Below are 25,997 nucleotides of genomic sequence, written 5' to 3' on the forward strand. Positions count from 1 at the left end.
CATTCTCTCCCTTTTTCCTTTTTTTTTTTTCTTAAATCTTCTTTCTTTTTTCAAACAACTTATCTTACCAAGTCCTTTTATAAAATTTTTTATAATTTTTATCTTTACAGTCATCTTCCATCCCTTCATTGTATCAACCCTTATTTTGTACATATATGTCTTTCTTCCTTTAAAATTTTAGGAGGCACTTTTTTCTAACAGACCAAAATACGCCCAAAATCTAGTGTGTGGCACTGATCTATGCACTAGCCTGATCATATTTGATCACATTCTGCTTTTTTTGTATTGTTCTGTTTTTGTTTTTATCCTTTTTTTTTCTTTTTTTTTTCTCTTTCTTTTTTCTTTCTTTCCCTTTCTTTTCCCCTGGTTTCAGGTCTTTTCTGATTTGTATACAGTATATTTGCTGGGGACGTTGTAAACCTGTTAGCATTTTGTTCTCTCATTCATCTATTCTCCCCTGGACAAAATGACAAGACGAAAGAAATCAACTCAGCAAAAAGAACAAGAGGTAGTACCGTCAGCCAGGGACCTACTCAATACGGACATTAGTACGATGTCGGACCTAGAGTTCAGAATCATGACTTTAAAGATACTAGCTGGGCTTGAAAAAAGCGTGGAAGTTATTAGAGAAACCCTTTCTTGAGAAATAAAAGAACTAAAATCTAACCAAATCGAAATCAAAAAGGCTATTGATGAGGTGCAATCCAAAATGGGGGCACTAACTACTAGGATAAATGAGGCAGAAGAGAGAATCAGCGATATAGAAGACCAAATGATGGAAAATAAAGAGGCTGAGAAAAAGAGAGAGAAACAATTACAGGATCACGAGGGCCGAATTCGAGAGATAAGTGATACGATAAGACGAAACAACATTAGAATAATTGGGATCCCAGAAGAAGAAGAGAGAGAGAGAGGGGCAGAAGGTATATTGGAGCAAATTATAGCAGAGAACTTCCCTAATGTGAGGAAGGAAACAGGCATTAAAATCCAGGAGGCACAGAGAACCCCTCTCAAAATCAATAATAATAGGTCAACACCCCGACATCTAATAGTCAAACTTACGAGTCTCAGAGACAAAGAGAAAATCCTGAAAGCAGCTCGGGAGAAGAGATATGTAACCTACAATGGTAGAAACATTAGACTGGCAACAGACCTATCCACAGAGACCTGGCAGGCCAGAAAGGACTGGCAAGATATCTTCAGAGCACTAAACGAGAAAAATATGCAGCCAACAATACTATATCCAGCTAGGCTATCATTGAAAATAGAAGGAGAGATAAAAAGCTTCCAGAACAAACAAAAACTAAAGGAATTTGCAAACACGAAACCAGCCCTCCAAGAAATATTGAGAGGGGTCCTCTAAGCAAAGAGAGAACCTAAAAGCAGCAAAGAGCAGAAACGAACACAGACAACAGACAGTTAACAGTCACCTTACAGGTAATACAATGGCACTAAATTCATACCTTTCAATAGTTACCCTGAATGTAAATGGGCTCAATGCCCCAATCAAAAGACACAGGCTATCAGATTGGATTAAAAAACAAGACCCATCCATATGCTGTCTGCAAGAGACTCATTTTAGACCCAAAGACACCCCCAGATTGAAAGTGAGGGGGTGGAAAACCATTTACCATGCTAATGGACACCAAAAGAAAGCTGGGGTGGCAATCCTTATATCAGACAAACTAGATTTTAAAACAAAGACTGTAATAAGAGATGAGGAAGGACACTATATCCTACTTAAAGGGTCTATCCAACAAGAAGATCTAACAATTGTAAATATCTATGCCCCGAACATGGGAGCAGCCAATTATATAAGGCAATTAATAACAAAAGCAAAGAAACACATTGACAACAATACAATAATAGTGGGGGACTTTAACACCCCCCTGACTGAAATGGACAGATCATCTAAGCAAAAGATCAACAAGGAAATAAAGACTTTAAATGACACACTGGACCAAATGGACTTCACAGACATATTCAGAACATTCCATCCCAAAGCAACGGAATACACATTCTTCTCTAGTGCCCATGGAACATTCTCCAGAATTGATCACATCCTAGGTCACAAATCAGGTCTCAATCGGTACCAAAAGATTGGGATCATTCCCTGCATATTTTCAGACCACAATGCTTTGAAACTAGAACTCAACCACAAGAGGAAAGTCGGAAAGAACTCAAATACATGGAGACTAAAGAGCATCCTACTAAAGAATGAATGGGTCAACCAAGAAATTAAAGAAGAATTAAAAAAATTCATGGAAACCAATGAAAATGAAAACACAACTGTTCAAAATCTTTGGGACACAGCAAAGGCAGTCCTGAGAGGAAAGTATATAGCAATACAAGCCTTTCTCAAGAAACAAGAAAGGTCTCAAATACACAACCTAACCCTACGCCTAAAGGAGCTGGAGAAAGAACAGCAAAGAAAGCCTAAACCCAGCAGGAGAAGAGAAATCATAAAGATCAGAGCAGAAATCAATGAACTAGAAACCAAAAGAACAGTAGAACAGATCAACGAAACTAGGAGCTGGTTCTTTGAAAGAATTAACAAGATTGATAAACCCCTGGCCAGACTGATCAAAAAGAAAAGAGAAATGACCCAAATCAACAAAATCATGAATGAAAGAGGAGAGATCACAACCAACACCAAAGAAATACAAACAATTATAAGAACATATTATGAGCAACTCTATGCCAGCAAATTAGATAACCTGGAAGAAATGGGTGCATTCCTAGAGATGTATCAACTACCAAAATTGAACCAGGAAGAAACAGAAAACCTGAACAGACCTATAACCACTAAGGAAATTGAAACAGTCATCAAAAATCTCCCAAGAAACAAAAGCCCAGGGCCAGACGGCTTCCCCGGGGAATTCTATCAGACATTTCAAGAAGAATTAATACCTATTCTCCTGAAACTGTTCCAAAAAATAGAAATGGAAGGGAAACTTCCAAACTCATTTTATGAGGCCAGCATTACCTTGATCCCAAAACCAGACAAAGACCCCATCAAAAAAGAGAATTACAGACCAATATCCTCGATGAACATGGATGCAAAAATTCTCACCAAAATACTAGCCAATAGGATTCAACAGTACATTAAAAGAATTATTCACCACGACCAAGTGGGATTTATTCCTGGGCTGCAAGGCTGGTTCAACATCCGCAAATCAATCAACGTGATACAATACATTAACAAAAGAAAGAGCAAGAATCATATGATCCTCTCAATAGATGCAGAAAAAGCATTTGACAAAGTACAGCATCCTTTCTCGATCAAAACTCTTCAGAGTATAGGGATAGAGGGTACATACCTCAACATCATAAAAGCCATCTACGAAAAACCTACAGCGAATATCATTCTCAATGGGGAAAAGCTGAGAGCTTTTCCCTTAAGGTCAGGAATGTGGCAGGGATGTCCACTCTCACCACTGCTATTCAACATAGTATTAGAAGTCCTAGCCACAGCAATCAGACAACAAAAAGAAATCAAAGGCATCCAAATCGGCAAAGAGGAAGTCAAACTCTCACTCTTTGCAGATGATATGATACTGTATGTGGAAAACCCAAAAGACTCCACCCCAAAACTGCTAGAACTCATACAGGAATTCAGTCAAGTAGCAGGCTATAAAATCAATGCACAGAAATCAGTGGCATTCCTATACACCAACAACGAGACAGAAGAGAGACAAATCAAGGAGTCTATCCCATTTACAATTGCACCCAAAACCATTAGATACCTAGGAATAAATCTAACCAAAGAGGCAAAGGATCTGTACTCAGAAAACTATAAAATACTCATGAAAGAAATTGAAGAAGACACAAAGAAATGGAAAAACGTTCCATGCTCATGGATTGGGAGAATCAACATTGTGAAGATGTCAATGCTACCTAGAGCAATCTACACATTCAATGCAATCCCCATCAAAATACCATCCACTTTTTTCAAAGAAATGGAACAAATAATCTTAAAATTTGTGTGGAACCAGAAGAGACCCAGAATAGCCAGAGGAATACTGAAAAAGAAAAGCAAAGCTGGCGGCATCACAATTCCAGACTTCCAGCTCTATTACAAAGCTGTCATCATCAAGACAGTTTGGTACTGGCACAAAAACAGACGCATAGATCAATGGAACAGAATCGAGAGCCCAGAAATGGACCCTCAACTCTATGGTCAACTTATTTTTGACAAAGCAGGAAAGAAGGTCCAATGGCAAAAAGACAGTCTCTTCAACAAATGGTGTTGGGAAAATTGGACACCCACATGCAGAAGAATGAAACTGGACCATTGCCTTACACCACACACAAAAATAGACTCCAAATGGTTGAAAGACCTAAACGTGAGACAGGGATCCATCAAAATCCTAAAGGAGAACACAGGTAGCAACCTTTTCGACCTTAGCCGCAGCAACTTCTTCCTAGAAACATCGCCAAAGGCAAGGGAAGAAAGGGCAAAAATGAACTATTGGGATTTCATCAAGATAAAAAGCTTTTGCACAGCAAAAGAAACAGTCCACAAAACCAAAAGACAACCGACAGAATGGGAGAAAATATTTGCAAATGACATATCAGATAAAGGGCTAGTATCCAAAATCTATAAAGAACTTATCAAACTCAACACCCAAAGAACAAATAATCCAATCAAGAAATGGGCAGAAGACATGAACAGACATTTCTCCAAAGAAGACATCCAAATGGCCAAGAGGCACATGAAAAAGTGCTCAACATCGCTCGGCATCAGGGAAATCCAAATCAAAACCTCAATGAGATACCACCTCACACCCGTCAGAATGGCTAAAATTAACAAGTCAGGGAACGACAGATGTTGGCGGGGATGTGGAGAAAGGGGAACCCTCCTACACTGTTGGTGGGAATGCAAGCTGGTGCAACCCCTCTGGAAAACAGTATGGAGGTTCCTCAAACAGTTGAAATTAGAGCTACCGTTCGATCCAGCAATTGCACTACTGGGTATTTACCCCAAAGATACAAATGTAGGGACCCGAAGGGGTACGTGTACCCCAATGTTTATAGCAGCAATGTCCACAATAGCCAAACTGTGGAAAGAGCCAAGATGCCCATCGACAGATGAATGGATAAAGAAGATGTGGTATATATACACAATGGAATATTATGCAGCCATCAAAAGGAATGAGATCTTGCCATTTGCAACGACGTGGATGGAACTGGAGGGTCTTATGCTGAGTGAAATAAGTCAATCAGAGAAAGGCATGTATCACATGACCTCACTGATATGAGGAATTCTTAATCTCAGGAAACAAACTGAGTGTTACTGGAGTGGTTGGGGGTGGGAGGGATGGGGTGGCTGGGTGATAGACATTGGGGAGGGTATGTGCTACGGTGAGCGCTGTGAATTGTGCAAGACTGTTGAATCACAGATCTGTACTTCTGAAACAAATAACGCAACATACTTTAAGAAAAAAAGAAAAAGAAGAAGATAACAGGAGAGGAAGAAAAGGGGAGTATGTCAGAGGGGGAGACGAACCATGAGAGATGATGGACTCTGAAAAACAAACTGAGGGTTCTAGAGGGGAGGGGGGGAGGGGGATGGGTTAAGGGGTATTGAGGAGGGCACGTTCTGCATGGAGCACTGGGTGTTATGAACAAACAATGAATCATTGAACACTGCACCAAAAACTAATGATGTAATATATGGTGATTAACATAACAATAAAAAAATTAAAAAATAAAAACACCCACCACAGAACCCTGTGTGTCAAATGTGCTCAGTGACAACTGATCAAAGTCAGCTCTCCCCCCTCCCCCCGCCCCACCCATGCCCCTGCCACCAAATCAATCAGTTCCACCTGCCACCTCGTGATGGGCTCCATCCCCTCCTCCCCAACCCCAGATGCCAGCAGGGTCCAGGCCACCATGCACAGAAGACCGTGACAGTACATCACCTGGTTCCCTGCCTCAGTCTCCCCCACTGATCCATCCCTACCAAGTGGCCACTCCAAAGGCAAATCTAATCATAGGGATTCCATTTAAACACCAAAGTTACTTTGGTTGTATTCTGGGTTTGTTTTTTTTTTATTAAGATCATTTTTTACAGCAGCTTTAGGTTCACAGCAAAATTGGGAGGAAGTTACAGAGACTTCTCATGTGCCCTCTGCCTGCACATACGTATAGCATCCCCACCATCAACATCTGCGCCAGAGTAGAAACATGTATTACAACTGATGACACAGACACATCAAAGTCACCCAAAGCTCATGATCTACATTAGAGTCCACTCTTGTTCTACATTCTACGGGTTTGGACAAATGTGTAATGACATGCATCTATCATTATGGATCATACAGAGTATTTTCACTGCCCTAAAAATTCTCTGGTCTCCATCTATTAACCCCTTTCTCTCATCCCCCACTCCACCCCTGGGAACCACTAATTTTTTTTTTTAAGTCTCTATACTTTTGCCTTTTCTAGAATGTCATTTAATTGGACTCATATGGTTTGTAGTCCTTTTCAGATTGGCTTCTTTCACTTAGTAATATGCCTTTAAGGTTCCTCCCTGTCTTTTTCTGGCTAGAGATCTCAAAAATCTTTTTTAGCACTGAATAATATTCCATTGTCTGGATGTACCACAATTCACAATTTCTCCTCTGGTATCTTTTTTTCTACCCCTTTTATTAAAAAATGCCATTTTTATACCAGCTTCTCAAGCCAGGTGTCTGAGCCTGAGGGGTCCAGAAGCCACACAATAAAAAGATGCACCTTCCCAGTCAAATCTTTTTAGCTGAAGATGTGTAGGAAAATAACATGGAACAGAAAACAACAGTCATTTGGACATTTATATAAGGCTCAAGACTTTAAAACCAATTTTGTGGGCCAATCAGGTTAAGCCTGCTACCATCTTCTTCCCTCTTTCTGCCTGCTTTTTGAGGAACTTTAGTAGAAAATTCTGTAAGGACCAGGTTACAATGACATTAGTCAGTTATTAAGCATTAACTCTGCCCAGCCAGCCCCACCTCCCCAAAGACCAATAGCGTCTAATCCACTATGTCAGTTTCATATCATTGGTGAATTTCATCATCAGCAATAGTTCCAAAATTGATTGAGCTGGCTGAGAGAGAAGGCCAATTAAATGTTTGACACCTGCCTTCATTTATTCAATTAAATTCATGTTCAAAATGGCACCTACTAGAACTTACAGGAGGTTTATAAAGCCATAAGGATTATTTTCCTGCTTAACAAGGTGAATCAATAAAAGATGTTCCATTTACTAATACGGTATATTACTGTAATACAGATGTTCAATTTGCTAAGACAGTTTCAAACAGGACACGTGTTATGATTTGGCATTTGTGTGGCACCTTACAAGTTTCATGGTGTACCGCAGAGCATTAATTAGTCACACAAGTTGTCACAAATTAGATTGAACTGTTTTTTTCAAAATGAATCTGAAGCTGCTAAGGATACATAACAATGAGGGGGAAGTCCAATCAAATTTAACAGGCCTAAAATAAATTGTCCTCCAAACCAACTCTTAAAAAAACAAACAAACAAACAAACAAAAAAACAGAATCAGCCTTCTGGAAATGAGCTGCTTTTGATCAGAGAAGCATAATTCCTAGTCAAGAGGAAACAGTACGAGAGAATGGTGGCAGAGACCTGGGAGAGAGACTGTATCCAGCTCAGCAAGAACAGACAGATCCTGGGGACTCTGACAGGCACTGCAGAATCAGCCTCAGGGCATCACTTGAAACCCTGAAGCCAGCAAGTTCCAAGAGTTAGAAAGTGGAAGCCACACATCTGTGGTTTTAAAAGAAAAAAAATTGATCCGTCTCCTCTAGGCTGTCTCCCATGTAGGGCCTGAGCAGAGACCGGACGTTCGTAGAAGGCTGTCCAGTGGTGACAACATCCAAGAGGGTGTTGTGAGTTAAAAGCCATCCTCGCTGCGTGAATTTAATTTCTCTGCCCCCCGCCCCGAATGACAGGTGATGTGGACCACAGAGAAATGTCAGTAATGGATTCTATTCTGTGACACTCCAAGGTTTCCCAAACAAGTTAAGACAGTGAGGTCCCTAAGCCTAAATCCCAGTGGCCTGGCTTCACTGAAGCCCCAGCATGATCAACTGTATTCAACTACCTGAATTCAGTCCCTGAACGCATGAACAGTGCTGTCTGTCCTAGGCCCCCAGCGGCTGATGAGTAAGTCCCCATCCTTGCCCCTGGGGGTTGGCAGGCTGCGGAGGAAGAGAGCGAGCGATAATCAAGCTGCCCCACTATAGGCCGGGGCATGAAAGGTGCTGAACTCAAGATGGGAGCCAACGTGTCACCGGGACCCAGAGGAGGGAGGCAATTCTGTGGAGGGGTGCTGGGAAGGCATCCCTAGGGATTTCCGACAGCTCGGGTTCTGGATCTACGGGTAAGGTTTCAACAGGCAGAGACAACAGGCAAGGGCGCTACAGGCAGGTTAACCTGTGAGCAGAGGCACAGAGCCCTACAAGTTCAAGGCCACTCTCAGGGCATCTCAACAGCAGGGATAGCTGGAATGAGGCCTAAGCAATGGAAAGACAGGGCTGCAAACATTGATGACAACGAGGCCTCAGAATACAAAGCTGATATACAAAAGCCAACTGCTTTCCCATATACCAGCCATGAACAAGTAGAATTTGAAAATAAAAAACACAATACCATTTACATCAGCACCTCCAAAAATGAAATACTTAGGTATAAATCTAACAATATACGGTACAAGCTCTACAAGGAAAATTATAAAACACTGAAAAACAAAATCAAAGAACTGAATAATGAAACATTCTATGTTCATGGATAAAACGACTCAATATTGTCAAGATGTCAGTTCTTCCCAATTTGATCTATTGATTCAAATCAATCCCAATCAAAATCCCAACAAGTTATTTTGTGGATATCAACACACTGATCCTAAAGTTTATACGGAAAGGCAAAAGACCCAGAATAGCCAACACGAGATTGAAGGAGAATTTGGAGGAATGACCCTACCCAACTTCAAGACTTACTATAAAACGGCAGTAATCAAGACAGTGTGGTTTGGTGAAAGAAAAGACAAAAAGATCAATGGAACAGAATGAGAAGCCCAGAATTAGTCCCCCATAAATACAGTTCACTGACCTTTGACAAAGGAGCAAATACAATACAATGGAACAAAGAAAGTCTTTCCAACAGATGGTGCTGGAACAGCTGGGCATCCACACACATAGAAATGAAGCTAGACGCAGACCTCTCGCCCTCACAAACATCATCTCAACAAAATGTGAACTTCATCCACTCACCAATCTCTGACGGACTTTGCTGCCAGTGGAGAGCCGGATGACATAAAGCATTTAGATGTGGCCCCATGCACCCATGTAAAGAAAAGACCACAGCCTTCAGAACCAGATGGGGTTCAAATTCTGGCTTCTCCCAGTACAAGTTATGTGACCTTAGCCCCCTCCCCAGCCTCAAGTTCCCCACCTGTCAAGTGGAGACCACAACATCCTCCCACCTGATCATTACCCAGGTTAGGTGAAAGAGCTCACCTCCTCAAACTGCTTTTCCTAAGGTGTTGGAAGCTTGTCAGCAGTTTCCAGAAACTTCCTCCTGCTTCAAGTGGTGCTCTGGGATTTCGAAGTATGAAAAGCCTTTGTTACTTGTTGGCTTTTGTCAGTGAAACAATGGAAACAAGCGTGCTTCATAACATTCCCCTCTCTTCCTGGGAACTCCCATTCCAAACTTTCTGCTCTGGTTTGCACGGAAACGTCTGTCTTTCTCCCCCCCAGCTTGACTATTGCTGTCCTGTCTGCTCCCTCAAGTGGATATAGGTTTCTACCCAGCACATCTTCTCATGCCCGCTCCTTTTTCTGTCAGGGGGTGTGAAGCTGACCACCACGTCCTTCGCTTTCTCCTTCCAAGGCTGTGGGCACACATCATGCTTGATTAAGACACGCACTTCAACCCACCCGGTACCTCCCAACAAAATTTTTAAACCTTTCATCTTGCCTACTAAGATTTCTTAAAGGAGCTAACTCCTTTTTTATTTAAAAACATGCTCTTTATAATGAATCAATAAACAAAGCAGTCATTGTTGAGAGGATGACACGATGTTTCCATAGCACGGGACAGGGAGAGCTGGTTGTCACCTATCACCTCAGAAGGATGGGCTATGGCGAGAGAGGGGAGCTTCCCTGAGGAGGATTCTGAGGCCACATTCCAAATCGGCAAGGAGGAAGGAGCACTGGGCTGGAATAGCAACAGGTTGCACCTGTCCTCCCTCCTCATCTGCTCCAGCACAGGGGACAACGACAGGATGCACCCTAGGGGTACACAGACCCTCCAAAGGTCACAACTCTGAAGCACTTGCTGCTCATTGAACCCACGCACTGAGTCACTAGGATGTGCGAAGCACATAATAAATCCACTCAAGGAATTCAATTTAGACGCTGGCTTAAGACACTGACAGCTCAGAGGAGGAGACAGTGTCTGGGACATGAAGCAGAAGAAAGCAAAATCGGATCAGGACAGCAGAGGGAAGAAGGAGACATTCCTACCGAGGGGCCGGGAGAGTCTTCGGTGGAAGGTGTCCGCAGCAGGCCTCCAGAAGCAGTCAGGCCCAGGCAGGAAAGGGGACTCCAGGTGGCGCAGGGGACAGAGCCTCAGAGATGTGAGGGCACACAGCATGCTGGGCAATGGACAGGAAGGCGCAGGGAGAAGGCCAGTCAGGGAGGACTCGAGGGCCCTACTCTGGACACCACCGCCAGCCCCCATGCTTTGGAGGCAATAAAGGGATATGACCCAGTTACAGTTCTAAAACAATAATGCGTCCCACAACCACAGGTGCAGGCACTCAGCCAGCGTCTGGCACAACGCCAAGGGCGGGACCTCGGTTCCTGCTTGCCACAGCTGGTTCTTGTGTTCCAGCCGAGGCTCAGAGGGGTGAAGAAACCTGCTCAAGGGCATGTGCCTACAAACAGCACCACCGGGGCTGGATGTGAACGGGGTCCTGTTGGGTCCGGAGCCCCGGTGCTCCAGGTGAAGGAATGGACAGAGAGCCAAGAGGACAGAGCCAAGGTCCAGGCCCCCGTGAAAGCTCACAGAGTCGGAGAGAGAGAAATGAAGGACGAGGAAGAGACAAGCCAAGACACTATGACAAGAAAGGAGAGACCAGCACGGAAAGACCTTACCGCAGTGGATGCCTGAGGATTTCATTTTGCACTTCGGGAGGGGGCGGGGTCAGCCATTTACTCAGCACTGACAAGTGCCAGGCACTGTCCTTGGCACCAGCGGGGGCAAGACAGGTGACCGGGCCATGACCACACACACCATGACGTCCGAGACATGAGCGGCAATCACGCACCCACCCAGGGGCTATATGTTCATCCACTGGGGCTGCCAGGACAAAATGTCATAGGCATATATGAGCTTATAAACAGCAGAAGCATAGTTCTCATAGTTCTGGAAGTCTGAGATCGGGGCGCCAGCATGAGCAGGTTCTGGCTGGAACCCTCCCTCTTCCAGGTTCCAGGCTGCTAACCTCTGGCAGGGTCCTCACATGGCAGGAGGGGCAAGAGAGCCCTCTGGGGTCTCTTGAGTAAGGACATGATTCTCATGAGGTGGAGCACCTCCCCAAAACCCCACTTCCTAAAGCCATCACACTGGGGTTTGGATTTTGACATATGAATTTATGGGGGTCAAAAACTTTCACACCACAGCAGTCCTTCTGGGGGAAGAGTGCCAGTCAAAGGCCTGAGCCAGACTGGGCTTCACAGCTGGGGGCTGTGGGGACCAGGCTGAGGTATGAGCTTCAGAGAAAGTCTCTGGAAGAGTCTGGCCAATGAGAGACATAATCAGAGTGGTGTTTTAGAAAGAGAACAGTTGGATTATGGCCAGGTAGGAGGAATTCGCCCTTTTGAAGTTAAAAAAAAAAAAAAAAAGTCATTGGAGAAGCATCTCACTGCCTGAGTGTAGAGAATGGTTTCAGGTGAGGCTGGAGGCAGGGAGGACAATGGGAGGCTGCGGTGACTCAGACAAGAAGTGAGCAGGGGCTGACTGCAGAGCAGTCATGCTGATAGAGAGCGAGATGCCCAGGGGAGAGAAAACATCCCTGGGAATCGGACTGGTCTAAGGCAGAAGAGACAGGGTAGGTTGGGGTGGCTACCAGCTCTCGAGCCTGAGTGAAAAACACAGGTGCCTCCACCAAGAAGAAGGGAAGACCAAAAGATGGAGATGTGAAGGTTTCAGTTTTGAAATGCCTGTTGGAGAGATCAAGGTCGGGGCAGCCAGGAGGCAGCTGGATACACGGCCCGGAGCTGAGCAGAGACACAGAGGAGGTCCCTGCCCCCACACCAACCTGGGAACCAAAGACGGAAAAAGGGCTGACACACATACGTCCTACCCCCTCACACCAGCTGCAAGTTGTTCACATACTGCCCCTGGTCTATACTTCTTCAATCACAACTGAAAGGGCTTTAAGTCCCCTGCTGCCTGCCCTCCGCCCCACCTTGATGGCTCCCCTGGACTCTAAGCTGACATCGATTGCCCCATTACAAATCTAAGAAATATGTAGTTCGACAAAAAAAAAAAAAAAAAAAGAAAAAGCGCAGTTAAACCAAAGTGACAGGCCATCTTCCCAAAAGCAAAATACACGTAGGGGGGGAAAAAAATGCTGAAAAGTTCTGGCAGAGGACAGCACATAAACACATTCCAAGGCATTGCATGACTTTTATGCAACATTGAGCGAGCCGGTCAATAATTTAAGGGGAGGGAAAAAATACGCAAGTTGACATGGCAACTGTCACATCGCATTACTCGGGCTACCATTTCCATACAGATGTCTTCCTTAAAGGAAAACACTTCCCCAGATGCCCCATGAACTCGGGCGCCTCTCTGCCATGGAGAAACATCTGGTTTGCAGTACATTTGCAACAGCCTCCCTGTGGCTCTCGGGCCTTTGTTGCCTTAAGCAATTTTGTTTTCATGAGTCTAGATTTTAACTCAAGGAAGAGCGGCAAGATGGGGTGGCTGGATCCTGAGCTACAGCTGGACTGCAAGGTGTTGGAGCAGAAAGAAGCCCGCACCAAAGCTAGTGCACGGAGGAAAGGAATCTTAAAATCACCAGGCCAGACCAACCAAGGCAAGTGCACCGAGTTTCTCAGGACGCCGGGAAGCAGAGAGAGGTGCAGACAGCCCAGAGTGCACTGGTAAAACGCTCAGATGCCTCCCAGACGCACCCCTGCCCCTAGACAATGGCTCTATCTTTGGCACTAGAAATATTTTCCTCGGACCTTCCCTGTTTTGCAAATACCATTAGTCCCTTGGTAAGAATGACATGTCTTTGCGGGATGCTGTTTTCCCCTACATTTAAATCCAACTCACAGTAAGTGCCATAAATTAACAGGGAATAAAGAAGAAAATCCCAAACAATAGCCAACATGTGTTCCCAAAACACGATGCTGTCACTGTGCATAGTTCTTCAATCAGCATCCATTACTGCCCAAGGAAAATAGAACCCTCCGTTTCTAGCACAGAGCTCCTCTGGCTTAAGTGAACTCGGGTCCTCCTGAACCTGGGGGTCATCTTCACGGCTAGAAGGAACAGGTTTCTAAACTGAAGTTGCATTCCTGGCCAGAATTCTTTTTCCCCAAACTGTCAAACCCACTTACATGGGACTCTATCCATGTGGAAGGTGGGAGGAGGGACCTGTCCTCGGCTAACGTTGACCTTTGCATTACCCAAAAGGCAAGCACAGACTCAAAACTCCCAGATCCAGGGCACCTGGGTGGCTCAGTTCGTTAAGCATCTGCCTTTGGCTCAGGTCATGATCCCGGGGTCCTGGGATGGAGCCCTACATCGGGCACCCTGCTCAGAGGGGAGTCTGCTTCTCCCTCTCCCTCTGCTGGCTCCCCCTGCTTGTGTGCTCTCTCTCTGTGTCAAAGAAATAAATAAAATCTTCAAGGAAAAAAAAAAAAAAAAACAATGAACACCAAGACCTAACATCCACACGATCATGGGAAGCAGTGAGGTGCCTACTAACCAGGTGGTCCCTGGACACTAGATTTCGTGAGTCTGTGGGGTCCTCACGCTTCAAAGCAGAAAAACTGCAATTACTTCTCCTCATGTTGAATTCAGATTTCACCAGGCCTGCAAGCCTCTCCTCCGCCCACCCCACCCCCATAGTAGCTTGCTTTTTACCGGACATACAGAAACCACCATTTTATTGGGTCAGATTGACAGGCTCATCCTGCTAAGCAGAGCTGTGTTTAAGTCCCATCCATCCCCCACACCAGGAGGCCAAGCGTCTCCCTTTAAGGCACACTCAGGACAAGGAGCTGCCCTAGCTGGGTCTCTTTCTGGGAGTCAGAAATTCACGGCACCCTTCCACCACTACCTTCGGGCCTTCCCTCCTTGACTCGTCCCCCAAAGTCTGGACAGCACGCTCAAGGATAAGGAGCGTCCCAGGTAGGGTTCCCCAATTCTGAAGGCCCCCAGGGCAACTCCCATCCCCGACTCCACACCCACCTGCCCCAAACGCAGCCCAGAGTTGGCCTGGACTCGGGCCCAGCGTGTCGCAATCCCACCCGGCCCACGACAGCCACCGGGAAGGCGGGCTCCACAGCGGTTCCAGTTTCATCTGAATGTTTGCCTTGGCTCTTGCTGTCACTGCAGGCCTAGAATGGGCATGCTTTTCCAGGAAAAAATCATCATTTTTTGATTCTCTGCTTGTTTTTCTCAGGGTGCACATGACACGCAATCACCAAAAACTGTAAATAAATTAGCAGCAATTTGAAGGATGAGTGTTATGCTTGGTCACAAAACGTCCTGGAAGCCAGCTAGGGGGATAGATGTTCTAATCAGAGAAGTCAACATGTGGTAAAGACAGCAAACAGTCTCTCCTCCGGCTGCCTTCTCCAGAAGGATCCTGCTTTCTGTTTGTCAGCCTGGCCGCCTCCCCTGCACATGTCTGTCTGCCCTGCACAGGGAGCTAAGGAGAATTTAGCCAACACCCTCCAGGAAGAGCCCCCACTCCCCCACACCCCAAGAGCTGACCATCCACCTAAGATCAGCCACAGGAAATGACTGGAAAGATGAACAGCCACCGGGGACCAACTACAAAGTGATGTGCCCCACCCTGAAGGTGAGCCCAGGGCCCAGGGCCCCACCCAGACTCCTCCCTCCAATTTGAGGTCCCACGGACCCTTCAGACATGAGCTCAGCCTACCCTCGCCCCAAATTTCTCCTTCCAAATCACCCAACATTGTTGGCACCACCGCCAGCCCAGCTGCAAGCCAAGCCATTTCCAGCCCTTCCTCCCCGCACCTGCAATCCACCCCCAATCCCGTCATTCCCACTGTTCCTCCAACCCTCCCCGCCAGGCAAGCCCTCAGCATCCCTCCCCTGGGCACTAAGCGCCTCCCAAGGATTTGTTGGCTTCTCCTTCTATTCATCGTCCCTTCTGGTCATGCGTAAGGCATCTGCGAAGGGCTGAAGATCCAAACAGGACCCCCATGTCTCCAGCCCCAGAACCCACCCATCCTCCAGAGCATCACTAGTCATCTTTCTCTCCCTGCCCTCAGCATGGCCTCCCTGCAGCCAAGGGCCGGGGAGAAGGTTCTGTGAAAGGAAACTTCAAAATATTCAAAGAAGTGACTGGTGTGAGTCATAGTCAGACCCTCCAAGATGGAGAGCTGCTGGGAGTGGGTGGTGGGAGCCACCTTCTGGGTCCCCTGGGCCTCTGCAGGTACTCCTGCAGGTCCAGAGCCCTAGCCCTGTAGGGCAGAAGAGCAGCGTCTGTGATCACTGTGTGACCCCCAGTGAGCCTAAGTGCCCGGAGAGAGAACAAGAGGTCCCAGGAAATAGAGGAGAGTTCCTGCCCCCTATTTGGACCAGATCACCACTTCCCTATCAAGAACCAGGGTTGGTCCCTCCCTACACCCAGCGAGACCCAAATGACCCTTTATTCTGGAAACTCCTGTAGCACTGCGGCATTAGTTCTCCTTCATTTGACTTAATTATAAATTGCCATTTTTAATCAGCCTCTGGACATTCTTCCTCATCCTCTCTGATCATCTGACCACTGGGTTTTATATGAAAAAATAAAAAAAAAAAAACCTGAACAGATAATTATCAGAAAAAGTGCTAGGGGAAAAAAGAATCTGGCAAGTTTCCTAACATGGAAAACAGGTAGAGATCATCTAGGAAAATTACACACATGGCCCAGAACTCTGCAGGCAGACCTTCCAACAGAAAGGGTCAGAGGTTAAAAGAACAAGTATAGAGGATGCGCGGCCCCTCATAACCAAGGACAGGTCCCCAGGCCCAGCACAATCCTTTAAGATCACATGGGAAAGGCTGGAGCGCTGGGTAAATCTGGGCAGGCTGGGAAAATATTCAGAAAAATAGAGTGAGCAGCCTGGGGAGGCTGGCTCGATTCCAAGGGGAGAACCTGGAGGGAGGAACGCACCTTAGCCAGATGCTCTAATATTAGGTGACAGAGGACCATCTTCACTGGGATGGTGGAGGGTCACCAAATGAGGAGCAAGGTTGGCAACTGGAAATAGTGGAAAGGCAACAGGGGGTGCATTAGCTACTTTCAGAGAAGCTCAAATCTCTAGACACAGTGAACTTATGTCCCAGGGGCCAGAAAGTCCTGAGAATGTGATCCTAAAGTTATAACCCTTAATCTCTGAGAGCATGGGAGGCCAGAAAACCCCAGAATGAACCAGTGCTATCCTAGTGTGTAAGGGGAAGATGTAGATCTTGGAAGCAATGCCTGGTTCCCTGAACATCCCCTCTTAATGAGAGTCTAGAGTGAATTATAAAAGATGGTCCATAATGACCCTAGGAAACAAAGACTGGATTTAAAATCAGCAGAAAGTCACCAAGACCAAAGAAGACACACTGGCCTCACTCCCTTTTCTGACAAGTGTTCCAGGCTAGTGTTAGGAAAATTATTAAACGTAAGTAATCTTAATTTCACTGGCCAGATTTCAACCCCATTCTTAATTTCAGGCATGCATTTCATAAAAGCTCTTTAAATTTCCTTGTGGATGAACTAGAGATGTATGCTAAATAGTGGTTTGGGTGTATGTTCACTGATATAATTGCTGCATGAATTAAAAAAAAAAAAAAAACAGCATTTTCAGGGGCGCCTGGGTGGCTCAGTCGGTTAAGTGGCAGACTCTCGATTTCAGCTCACGTCTTGATCTCAGGGTGGTGAGTTCAAGCCCCACGAGGGGCTCTATGCTGGGTGTGGCGCCTACTTAAAAACAAAACATAAAAACAGCATTCTTTTTAAATTACTTGGATTAAAAAATTAAGAATGCACACCTTCAGGGGCACCTGGGCAGCTCAGTCAGTGGAGCATGGGAGTCTTGAGCTCGGGATCGTGAGTTCAAGCCCCACATTGGGGTGCAGAGATAACTTAAAAATAAAATAAATAAATAAACTTAAAATAAAAAAAGAAAGAATCACACCTTCAGAAGGTTACATGACATTAACTTAACAACCAGAAGGAAGAGTTCATCTAACTGGATACAGGGACTTACTCTTCCAACAAACAAAGCTTTCTTAGATGTGACACCAAAAGGACAAGCCACCAAACACAAATAAACTGAGCATAATAAAAATGTTAAACTTTTGTGCTTCTAAGGACACCATCAAGAAAGTAAAAAGACAACCAGATCTTGTATCCAGAATATATAAAGAATTCCTACAACTCAAAACAACACAAATAATCCAATGTAAAAACGGACAAAGAGTCTGAATAGATAGTTCTCCAGAGAAGATATAAAAATGTCCAGTAAACACTCGAAAAGATGTTCAACATCATTAGTCATCAGGGAAATGCAAATCAAAACCACAGTGACTCTAAAAAATAAAAATAAACATAGAATAAATAAAATTTTTTAAAAAACCACAATGACTCCTTGACATTGGTCTTGGCAATGACGTTTTTGGATCTGACACCAAAAGCAAAGGCAACAAAAGGAAAATAAACAAGTGGGGACTACATCAAACTGAAAAGGCTCTGCACAGCAAAGAAAACCATCAATAAAATGAAAAGGCGTCCCACGAAACAGGAGAAAACATTTGCAAATCACATGTGTGATAAAGGGTTAGCTTTCAGAATATATAAAGAACTCCTACAACTCCACAGCAAAAAAAAAACAAAAAAACAAAAAAAACAATCCGATTACAAAATGGGCATAAGATCCGTGTGATACTGGGATTTATGATAAGGAATATATAGAGTTGATCTTCATCCCCAGTTTCTGGCAGAGCTCCTAAAACCACTGCAATTTCTTAAGGGACAAAGGTGTCTCTTGCTATGTTAACAAGGTGACTTTTGGAGCTTCTAAGGACAGAGGCTGGTTGACAGGAGAACCAGCCACGGGATTAGTCATGGGAACTTCCAGTCCACCACCTTGACCTCTGAGAAGAGGAGGGGGCTAGAGGTCAAATCAATTGCCAGTGGCCAATGATGCAACCTGTCATGTCCATATCACAAAGGAGAGGGTTCAGAGAGCTTCCAGGCTGGTGAACATGAGGAGCTCCTCGCCCTTTCCCCATACCTTGCCCTACACAATTCTTCCATCTGGCTGTTCTGAGTTAGATCCTTTGATATAAACCAGTCATGTAGTACGTCAAATGTTTCTCTGAGTTCTGTGAGCCGCTCTAGCAAACAAATCAAACTAAAGAAGTGGGAAACTGATTTATAGCCAGGCAGTCTGAAGCACAGCTAACAACCCAGATGTTCAATTGGCATCTGAAGTTCAAAGAGAAGGTTGTGGGAACCTCCAATCTGTAACCAGTTGGTCAGAAGTCAACGTAGCAATCCGGGCTTGCAACTGGTGTCTGAAGGGGGTGGGGAGAGTCTTGTAGAACCAAACCCTTACCTCTTAGGATCTGATGCAAGAAAGAGTTCATCTAACTGGATAGAAGGACTTACTCTTCCAGCAAGCAAAGTTTTCTTAGATATGACACCAAAAGCATGAACAACCCAACACAGATAAACCGATAATAAAAATTTTAAACTTTTATGCTTCTAAGGACACATCTACCTCTACACTGTCCCATCTACTTCTGGGTAGATAGTATCAGAATTGAGTTGAATGGTGTAACACCCATTCAGAATTCAACCCATTGAGTCGAATAGTGTAACACCCAGCTGGTATATAGAGAACTACTTGGTGTTGTGTGGGAAAACACCCGCTCCACACATTGGAAACTGAGTCTCAGAACACATGTAATACGAATAGACATTTTTCCAAGGAAGACACACACACGGCCAACAGGTACATGACTAAGTGTTCAATATCACTAACCATCAGGGAAATGCAAACCAAAATCATGAGACATCACCTCCTATCTGTTAGAATGGCTAGTATCAAAAAGACAAGAAATAACAATGTGGAGGATGTAGAGAAAAGGGCTGACACACATACGTCTTACCCCCTTACCCTTGTGCACAATTGGTAGGAACGTACATTGGGGCAGCCACTGTGGAAAAAAGTCTGGAGGGTCCTCACAAAATGTAAGATAAAACTACCATACGATCCAGCAACTGCACTTCTGGGTATCTATCCAAAGGAAACAAAAACACTGACTAGAAAAGACAGATGCACATCTACCCACACAAAACCTTGTACATGAATTTCCATAGCACCATTATTCGTAATAGCCAAAAGACAGAAATGCCCCAAATGCCCATCAACTGGTAAATGGAGAGACAAAATACAGTATATCCATACAATGGAATAGTATTGAGCCATAAAAATAAATCAAGTACTGAAACATCTACAACATGGACGATCCTTGAAAACATCATGCTAAGTGAAAGAAATCAGACAACCATTGCATGATTCCATTCATACGAAATATCCAGAATAGGCAAATTCAAAGAAACAGAATAGATTGCCCAGGGGTGGGGAGAAGAGGTGAGCAGAAGGAAGTGATACCTAAGGGGAGACAGGTTGGTTTCCTTTAGAGATAGTGAAAATTACATGTGGTGATAAATGCACAATTCTGTGAATATACTAACAACCCTTGAACACTGAACTGTATGCTTTAAATGGGTAATTGTATGATATGTGAATTATGTAGTAATAAATCTGTTTATATGTATAATGGGAATGAAAGTAGTCTCTACTGTAAGTTCAAAACATTTACTCCACAAATTTGGGAGGATAGGGCCATGTCTTAATAATGAGTTTGTGTTTAAAAAGCCCAGAAGCCAGATATGCACGGTAATGAGCTGTCAGCTGGAGGCGAGTCAACCTTGGGTTGGTTCTACTGAAATGCCAAGGCACACTGAGGCTGAGTTGGTGGAAGCAGAATGTCCGAGGGGAGCGAGAAAAGCTCTCAGCCACCACTCACGTCTCACTTTTCTTGAGCAAGCATTTCTTAGATGGTAATGTGCACCAGTTACCTGGGGATCTTGTTAAAGTATAGATTCTAACTCAGCAGGTCTGAGGGGGACCCAAACTCCTGCATTTCTAGCAAGCTTCCTGGTGATGCCTTGCTGCTGGGCCACAGGCCAGACCACTGAGTAAAAAGAAAGGGAACGGAAGCTCAGAGACGCTAAATAACTGAACCCAGGCCACCCCACTCACCAGGGACAGAGGACTTGAAGTCTGGTCTAATTGACTCCGAAACCCAGGTTCTTTCCATAGTAGCATCCATGACATGGGTCCTGGATGCCATGTTCCAGGAGAAGCCTAGATCTGAATGAAGAATCCAGGATCGTATGAGCTCTGGAGGCAACGTGACAGGTGGAGCAACTGAAGAACAAGGAATGTGTGACAGACACAGCAGCTGGTCCAAGCCTGGGAGTATCTGTCCTGTAGAGGAGCCATGCCTATAAGCTAGGACGGCCCCAGTGGGGGCACCAGGCCAGGCAGGAGATGGCATATCAGTCTGGGCTCCTTAAGAATGTTCTACTGGTCAGAGCTGTCCCAGAATAGAACAGGCCATTCCAGGATGCAGAAGCCAGCGCTCCCCAGACCCTACCTTCCTCATTCTGACAGAATCATACACCAACCTTATTAGCCCTACCACAAAAGAGGCATCATTGGCTGTTACAAAAATAAATCTTAGACAAATCTTTCAATTCTAGCTACAGGCTCTCAGCAGGGAGACCTATTTTCTTTTTTTCCTCTGTTTTTAAGATGAACAAGGGTTAGATAAGCATCAAAGGCATATTCGTGGAAAAGGAAAACTTTTTCCTTGATATATTTAGGATTGAACTAAAATTCAAAAGATCATCCATCCTTTTTCTCCTTCTGGAATTCAATCGCACCACCAAAAATCATCTTGGAAAATACTGAATCTAATGATCGAAACAGCCCTTTGAACATGAGCTTCCGGACCCCTGCATCCCTCCTCCAAAGCTAAACAGCCCCAGGTCCCTCAAGCCCTGTTCAAATGGTTTCAAGCCCTCTCATCACCCCGTTCTTTCTGCATGGATAAATGCCAGTTTGCTTCCTAGGGGGCCTGAGCCATCCCCATCAGGGGGGAGAGAATGGAGCTGTAATTGCACTGGGGGATTATCCTTCCATTAACACAGTCCCAGATCATGTCTGCTTTCCAGCAGCCCACTTCAATGCCAGGGCTCACTGTGCCTTCTGAGGATGAGAACTGCCATCAGAATCTTTCTTTACCCAGGAGGTGTATAGACACATCCTCCCTGGCTCATCCTTGATCACCGGTTGCTTGTGGATGGACTGTATGACCTTTATCCAAAAAAGTAGTTTGGGATCAGTAGAAGGGATAGCTCTCTTACAGTTAGGGCTCTTCAAAAACAGACTAACCTGGCATATCATGGTATTGCCTTCCTATCCATGAGGTACGCAAGCAGAATTCATCGGGGAGGGAATTCAGCTGCCAACTTTTGGCCCGCAGTGGACAAGAAGGCCTCCCACACTAAAATCCCAAGCTTCTAAGGGCGCCTGGGTGGCTCAGATGGATAAAGCCTTCAGCTCAGGTCATGATCCCAGGGTCCTGGGATTGAGTCCTGCATCAGGCTCCCTGCTCTGGGGGGAGTCTGCTTCTCCCTCTGCCTGCTGCTCCCTGCTTGTGCTCTCTCTGTGAAGTAAATAAAATTTTAAAAAAAAAAAAAATCCCATGCTTCTATAACACAACACCCGAAGACGAAGAAAAATCAAGCAAAGGTGTGCCATGATGGAAGAATTCTGCTAGGGTTGTGACTACTCTCTGCCCGACGAGGTCCAGAGCATCAGATGTTCTGCCACAAATCACTTCATTCCCCCAACCACTCTATGAAGTGGGATGTCCCATTTTGCAGATGACCAAACTGGCTTAGACCAAATCACTTCTCTGGGTCCCCCCGTCAGGTGGCAGAACCAGGATGCCAAATTAGTTGTCTCTGACACCAAAGTCCAGGTTCATCCTATTCTATTCTGCAAATCGCAGGAAATGAGAAAGGCAAAAGGCCATCAACTGATGGGAATCTGGAATGCTAGGGTAAGCAGTTTTGATTTAATGCAGGAAATAGAAAAAAGACCACAGCTTTTTTTGATAAGGAGTCTTTTTTTTTAATCTCTGTAAACACAACATCCGTTAATAATTTAAAAATAGGAGGAATAACAAAACAAGGAGGGAGAAATGAAAAAGAAGGCCCTTGAGAGGTACAGAGGTAACTAAAAAATGGGGGGTCCTCAACAGCCTTGGTGACAAACCAGCCTCTGACCAGAGAAACAGTCCAGACTGAACCCCTCAGGGATGAAGACACATGCTTCCCAAACCACCTGTCTGGAAAGTGCATCCCCAGCTCCTTCAAGGGGGAAGCTGGAGGGCCTCATTACTTACATCCTAACAGCAGCCTGTCATGAGCATTAGCTGCTTGCCCCCGCCCCCAGGAATTCACAACTCCAGGATGGTTTTCCTTTGCTCACGGGGTTATCTCAAAAGGCTGTGATGGACTCAACCAGCTTCTCAATAATTAACTCATACACGGACGGGGCTTACCAAACAGCGCCAGATCCTTTTAGATTCCATCTAACCACACACACACACAAACACACACCTGGCCTTCCCAGATACAACCGTTCCAGCAGAATTACAAAGGAACCAGAGACAGTAGGATCAAAGGTCACCACTGAGCATGCAGGTGAAGAGGGTCTAGGGATACCATCAGTGGCTTCTGAGTCTGTATGTTTCAAGCCAAGGAGGTGCATTTATGCAATCATGTCGGCTTCTCAATACTAGATTAAAGAGCATGAGGTATGGATTACACCTGCGCGGTTTTTGGAATTCGTGGAAAATTTCAGCGAGCACCATAGAGCACCAGCCGGTAGGAAAACATTTGAAAACTTGATTTAAAGCGCTATAATACCTAAGGTCTGGACCGAGATTGCTCAGAGCTTACGAATATTTATTACAATGCATTCTTGAAAACAACCAAAAAATTAAGTACAGTATAAATAGGAAACAGATTTAGGACTCAGTCATATGTTTACACTATGCAAATGATAGTTAAAGATCTACAACCAGGATGTTGTTAAACCCCGAAAAAAGGCAGGGGGCGAAGCGCTGCTGATATTTGGACATTTTCTTAGAATCGGCAAATGATATTTTGAGTTCTTTGACAATCTGTTCACTGAGGAGTGCCTGTGGGCACATCTTGTCACTTTCGCTAACCTGGTGGGGGAGTCCCAAATTCAAGGCAAAGGCACAGGCCTGGGGTTTTCACGGCCCCCCTCTGTTCATGGCAGGCAAGGCTTTGTGGGACAGAAACGGGAGTGGTCCCGAACCTTGACCCTAAAGCTGTCACACACAGCTCAGCCAACCCTCAGCCTTGGAGCAATGAAGAGGCTTTGCCAACATGCCAAAAACTCCCAGACAGCTAGCTAAGTGCACTCGTGTCTCCAGATTAACAAGAAAAGAAGCATAAACGACAGTCTTTGTGCTGAATAACTTTCTCCAATCAAGGATGTCACCTTGGGCTTCGTGACACCAATCAGGCAGAGCAGACTCTGAGTACAAATCCCTGGATAGACACGCAGGGTGAAAGGCAAAGGTCTGTCTCCAGTGGGGCTGGAGAGCCGAAGGAAGCCCCCTTTGCAAATTATAGTGAAAGACCTCTAACCCCAAACTTTCACCAGATCCCACATCGTTTAAGGAGGGCTGACTGATGAAGGGTTGGTTTGGTTTTTTAACTTCTTAGGAGGAAAGCAATAAATACACGGTCATGGAAGGAAATCCATAAAACACAGAAAAATAGAATCAAGGAGAAAATTTCTAAAATAGAACTGAATTTCAATTGGGACCCCCTCAAAGTCAGAGACTTCAAAGGTGCTTTGCTTACAGCTCACGGGTGCCCTGGGCTGCAGGTGGAGGGATGGGCTGCAAGCCTTCTCCCCTCCCCACATCGTGCTGCCCACGGCCAACAGGCCCAGATCCCTGCCTCGTACGAAACTCAGCACTCACTCCAAGGAGCTGAAATCAGTCACAAATGGTCTCTTCATAATGCGGAGGAAGAATAAATGAGTTACAGATTACATAAACCTCCCCACCAGAAACAAAACCCCACCTAATCATCACCTTGCAAAATCCCCTCCCGTGCACCAGCTGCGTGGCCCCCGGCAAACTGCTTGACCATCAGAGGCCTCATGCTGCAGGGGGCGGTGAGACACTCCAACAAACGGGCTCCACCCTGTGCATGCACCCCCTACATATTATTAACAAGAACCGCAAGTGCTACCCTCAAAAGCAGCTCAGAATACAGCCATCGTGGGTGAGAGGGAGTCCAGTGTCTTAATACAAAAACCCACACGTGTGTGAATAAACACAAATAATGCACTAACTATCAGATGTCTAAACGCTGAAAAGACATCCCTTCTGCTTTGATATTCATCTAGGTCCAGCCTCAGAGTCCAGCCATCATTTCCGACATAGTTCCTTCCAATAGTTGTAAACAATAAAATCAGAATCCCTGTGTTTTAAATCCATTAGTAACTACCAACCTGTCTTCGTGTCCTGGGGATTAACCAAGACTAATATTTTATGTTGAGGTTCGTCACGGTGCACAGTGCAAAAGCAAATAGACGAAGCTTCAAGTTTAACCTGAAAAAAATAACAAAATCGCCATTTTGTTTTGTCATCAAAGTAAGGGCACAGGAAATCACTTACCAATTAATTGGCATAGTATTCACTGGAAGAACACTGTTGCATGGAGGTTAATTTGACAGGATGGAAGCCATGTAAAAATGGAGACCTTACCCACTCTGAGCTAAACTCAAGTGGGATGGGACAAAGGCCCTTCCTCTGTCTCCCACCTGGCCAACCGTCCCCGTCCCTCATTTACCTGCCCATCCAGCCAAGTGCTGATTAAACACCCACTCAGCTGATACCCTTCCAGCTTTTCCGTCCGTATGCTTCTGGCCCCCTCAGCCTTCCCCACCCTGATCCCTCCCCTTGGGACCTCAGCCTACAAAAGCTGATGGCCACACCCCCACCTCAGGCCTCCACCTGCCAGGCCACTCCATGGAAACAGCCTGAACAAGCCTGTGTCCACCCCTGCCCCCATGCCAGCCTCAGGTCTCTGCAAGGGGTCTCAGTAAACCCATCACACCCTGTGGGCCCTGCAGGCTCCGCTCTGGCTCTGGGGCAGCCCAAGGGCAGAGAACCTCTGCTGTGAGAGAGAGAGGGAGAGAGAGAGAACAGTGCTGGTGCCCGTCTGCTTCTGAACAAGAGAAACACCAAGCCGTGTGTGGGGGCCTCTAACACTGGGACCCTCCCAGAGCCTTCTGGAAAGCGCTGGTATCCCAACCCTCTCTGTGGCCATCAGACGCATTGCTCCCAGCTCCCAAAGCAAAAGGTCAACACGTTCCACTAGCAAAGTCTGTGTTGAAAACCAAGGAGAGCATAAAAAAATGAAAAGAGAAGGTGTCCGCTGAGCTAGGCAGGCAGGTCACCTGTAAAAGTTTATAGCAGGCCTCTGTGGTTTGAGAGAACTGTTTCCTAACAAATTCTGAGAGCTGAAAACATTTCGG

At 45.3% G+C, this 25,997-nt stretch overlaps 1 protein-coding gene across 5 annotated transcripts in view; it reads right to left on the reverse strand.

Moving 5' to 3' along the window:
* FAM169B (Protein) overlaps positions 1-25,997 on the reverse strand; it is an 89,180-nt gene that overhangs the window by 41,853 nt on the left and 21,330 nt on the right. For all 5 annotated transcript variants that reach the window (XM_025893272.2, XM_025893274.2, XM_073882479.1 and 2 more), the window contains one exon: positions 24,969-25,068. In XM_025893272.2, the coding sequence (XP_025749057.2) occupies positions 24,969-25,068 (100 nt within the window). The remainder of the gene's footprint in view (positions 1-24,968; positions 25,069-25,997) is intronic.

This window comes from Callorhinus ursinus, unplaced genomic scaffold (genome assembly GCF_003265705.2).
Source record: "Callorhinus ursinus isolate GAN/ISIS: 27379988/994484 unplaced genomic scaffold, GSC_fseal_2.0 scaffold47, whole genome shotgun sequence".
Lineage (NCBI taxonomy): Eukaryota > Metazoa > Chordata > Mammalia > Carnivora > Otariidae > Callorhinus > Callorhinus ursinus.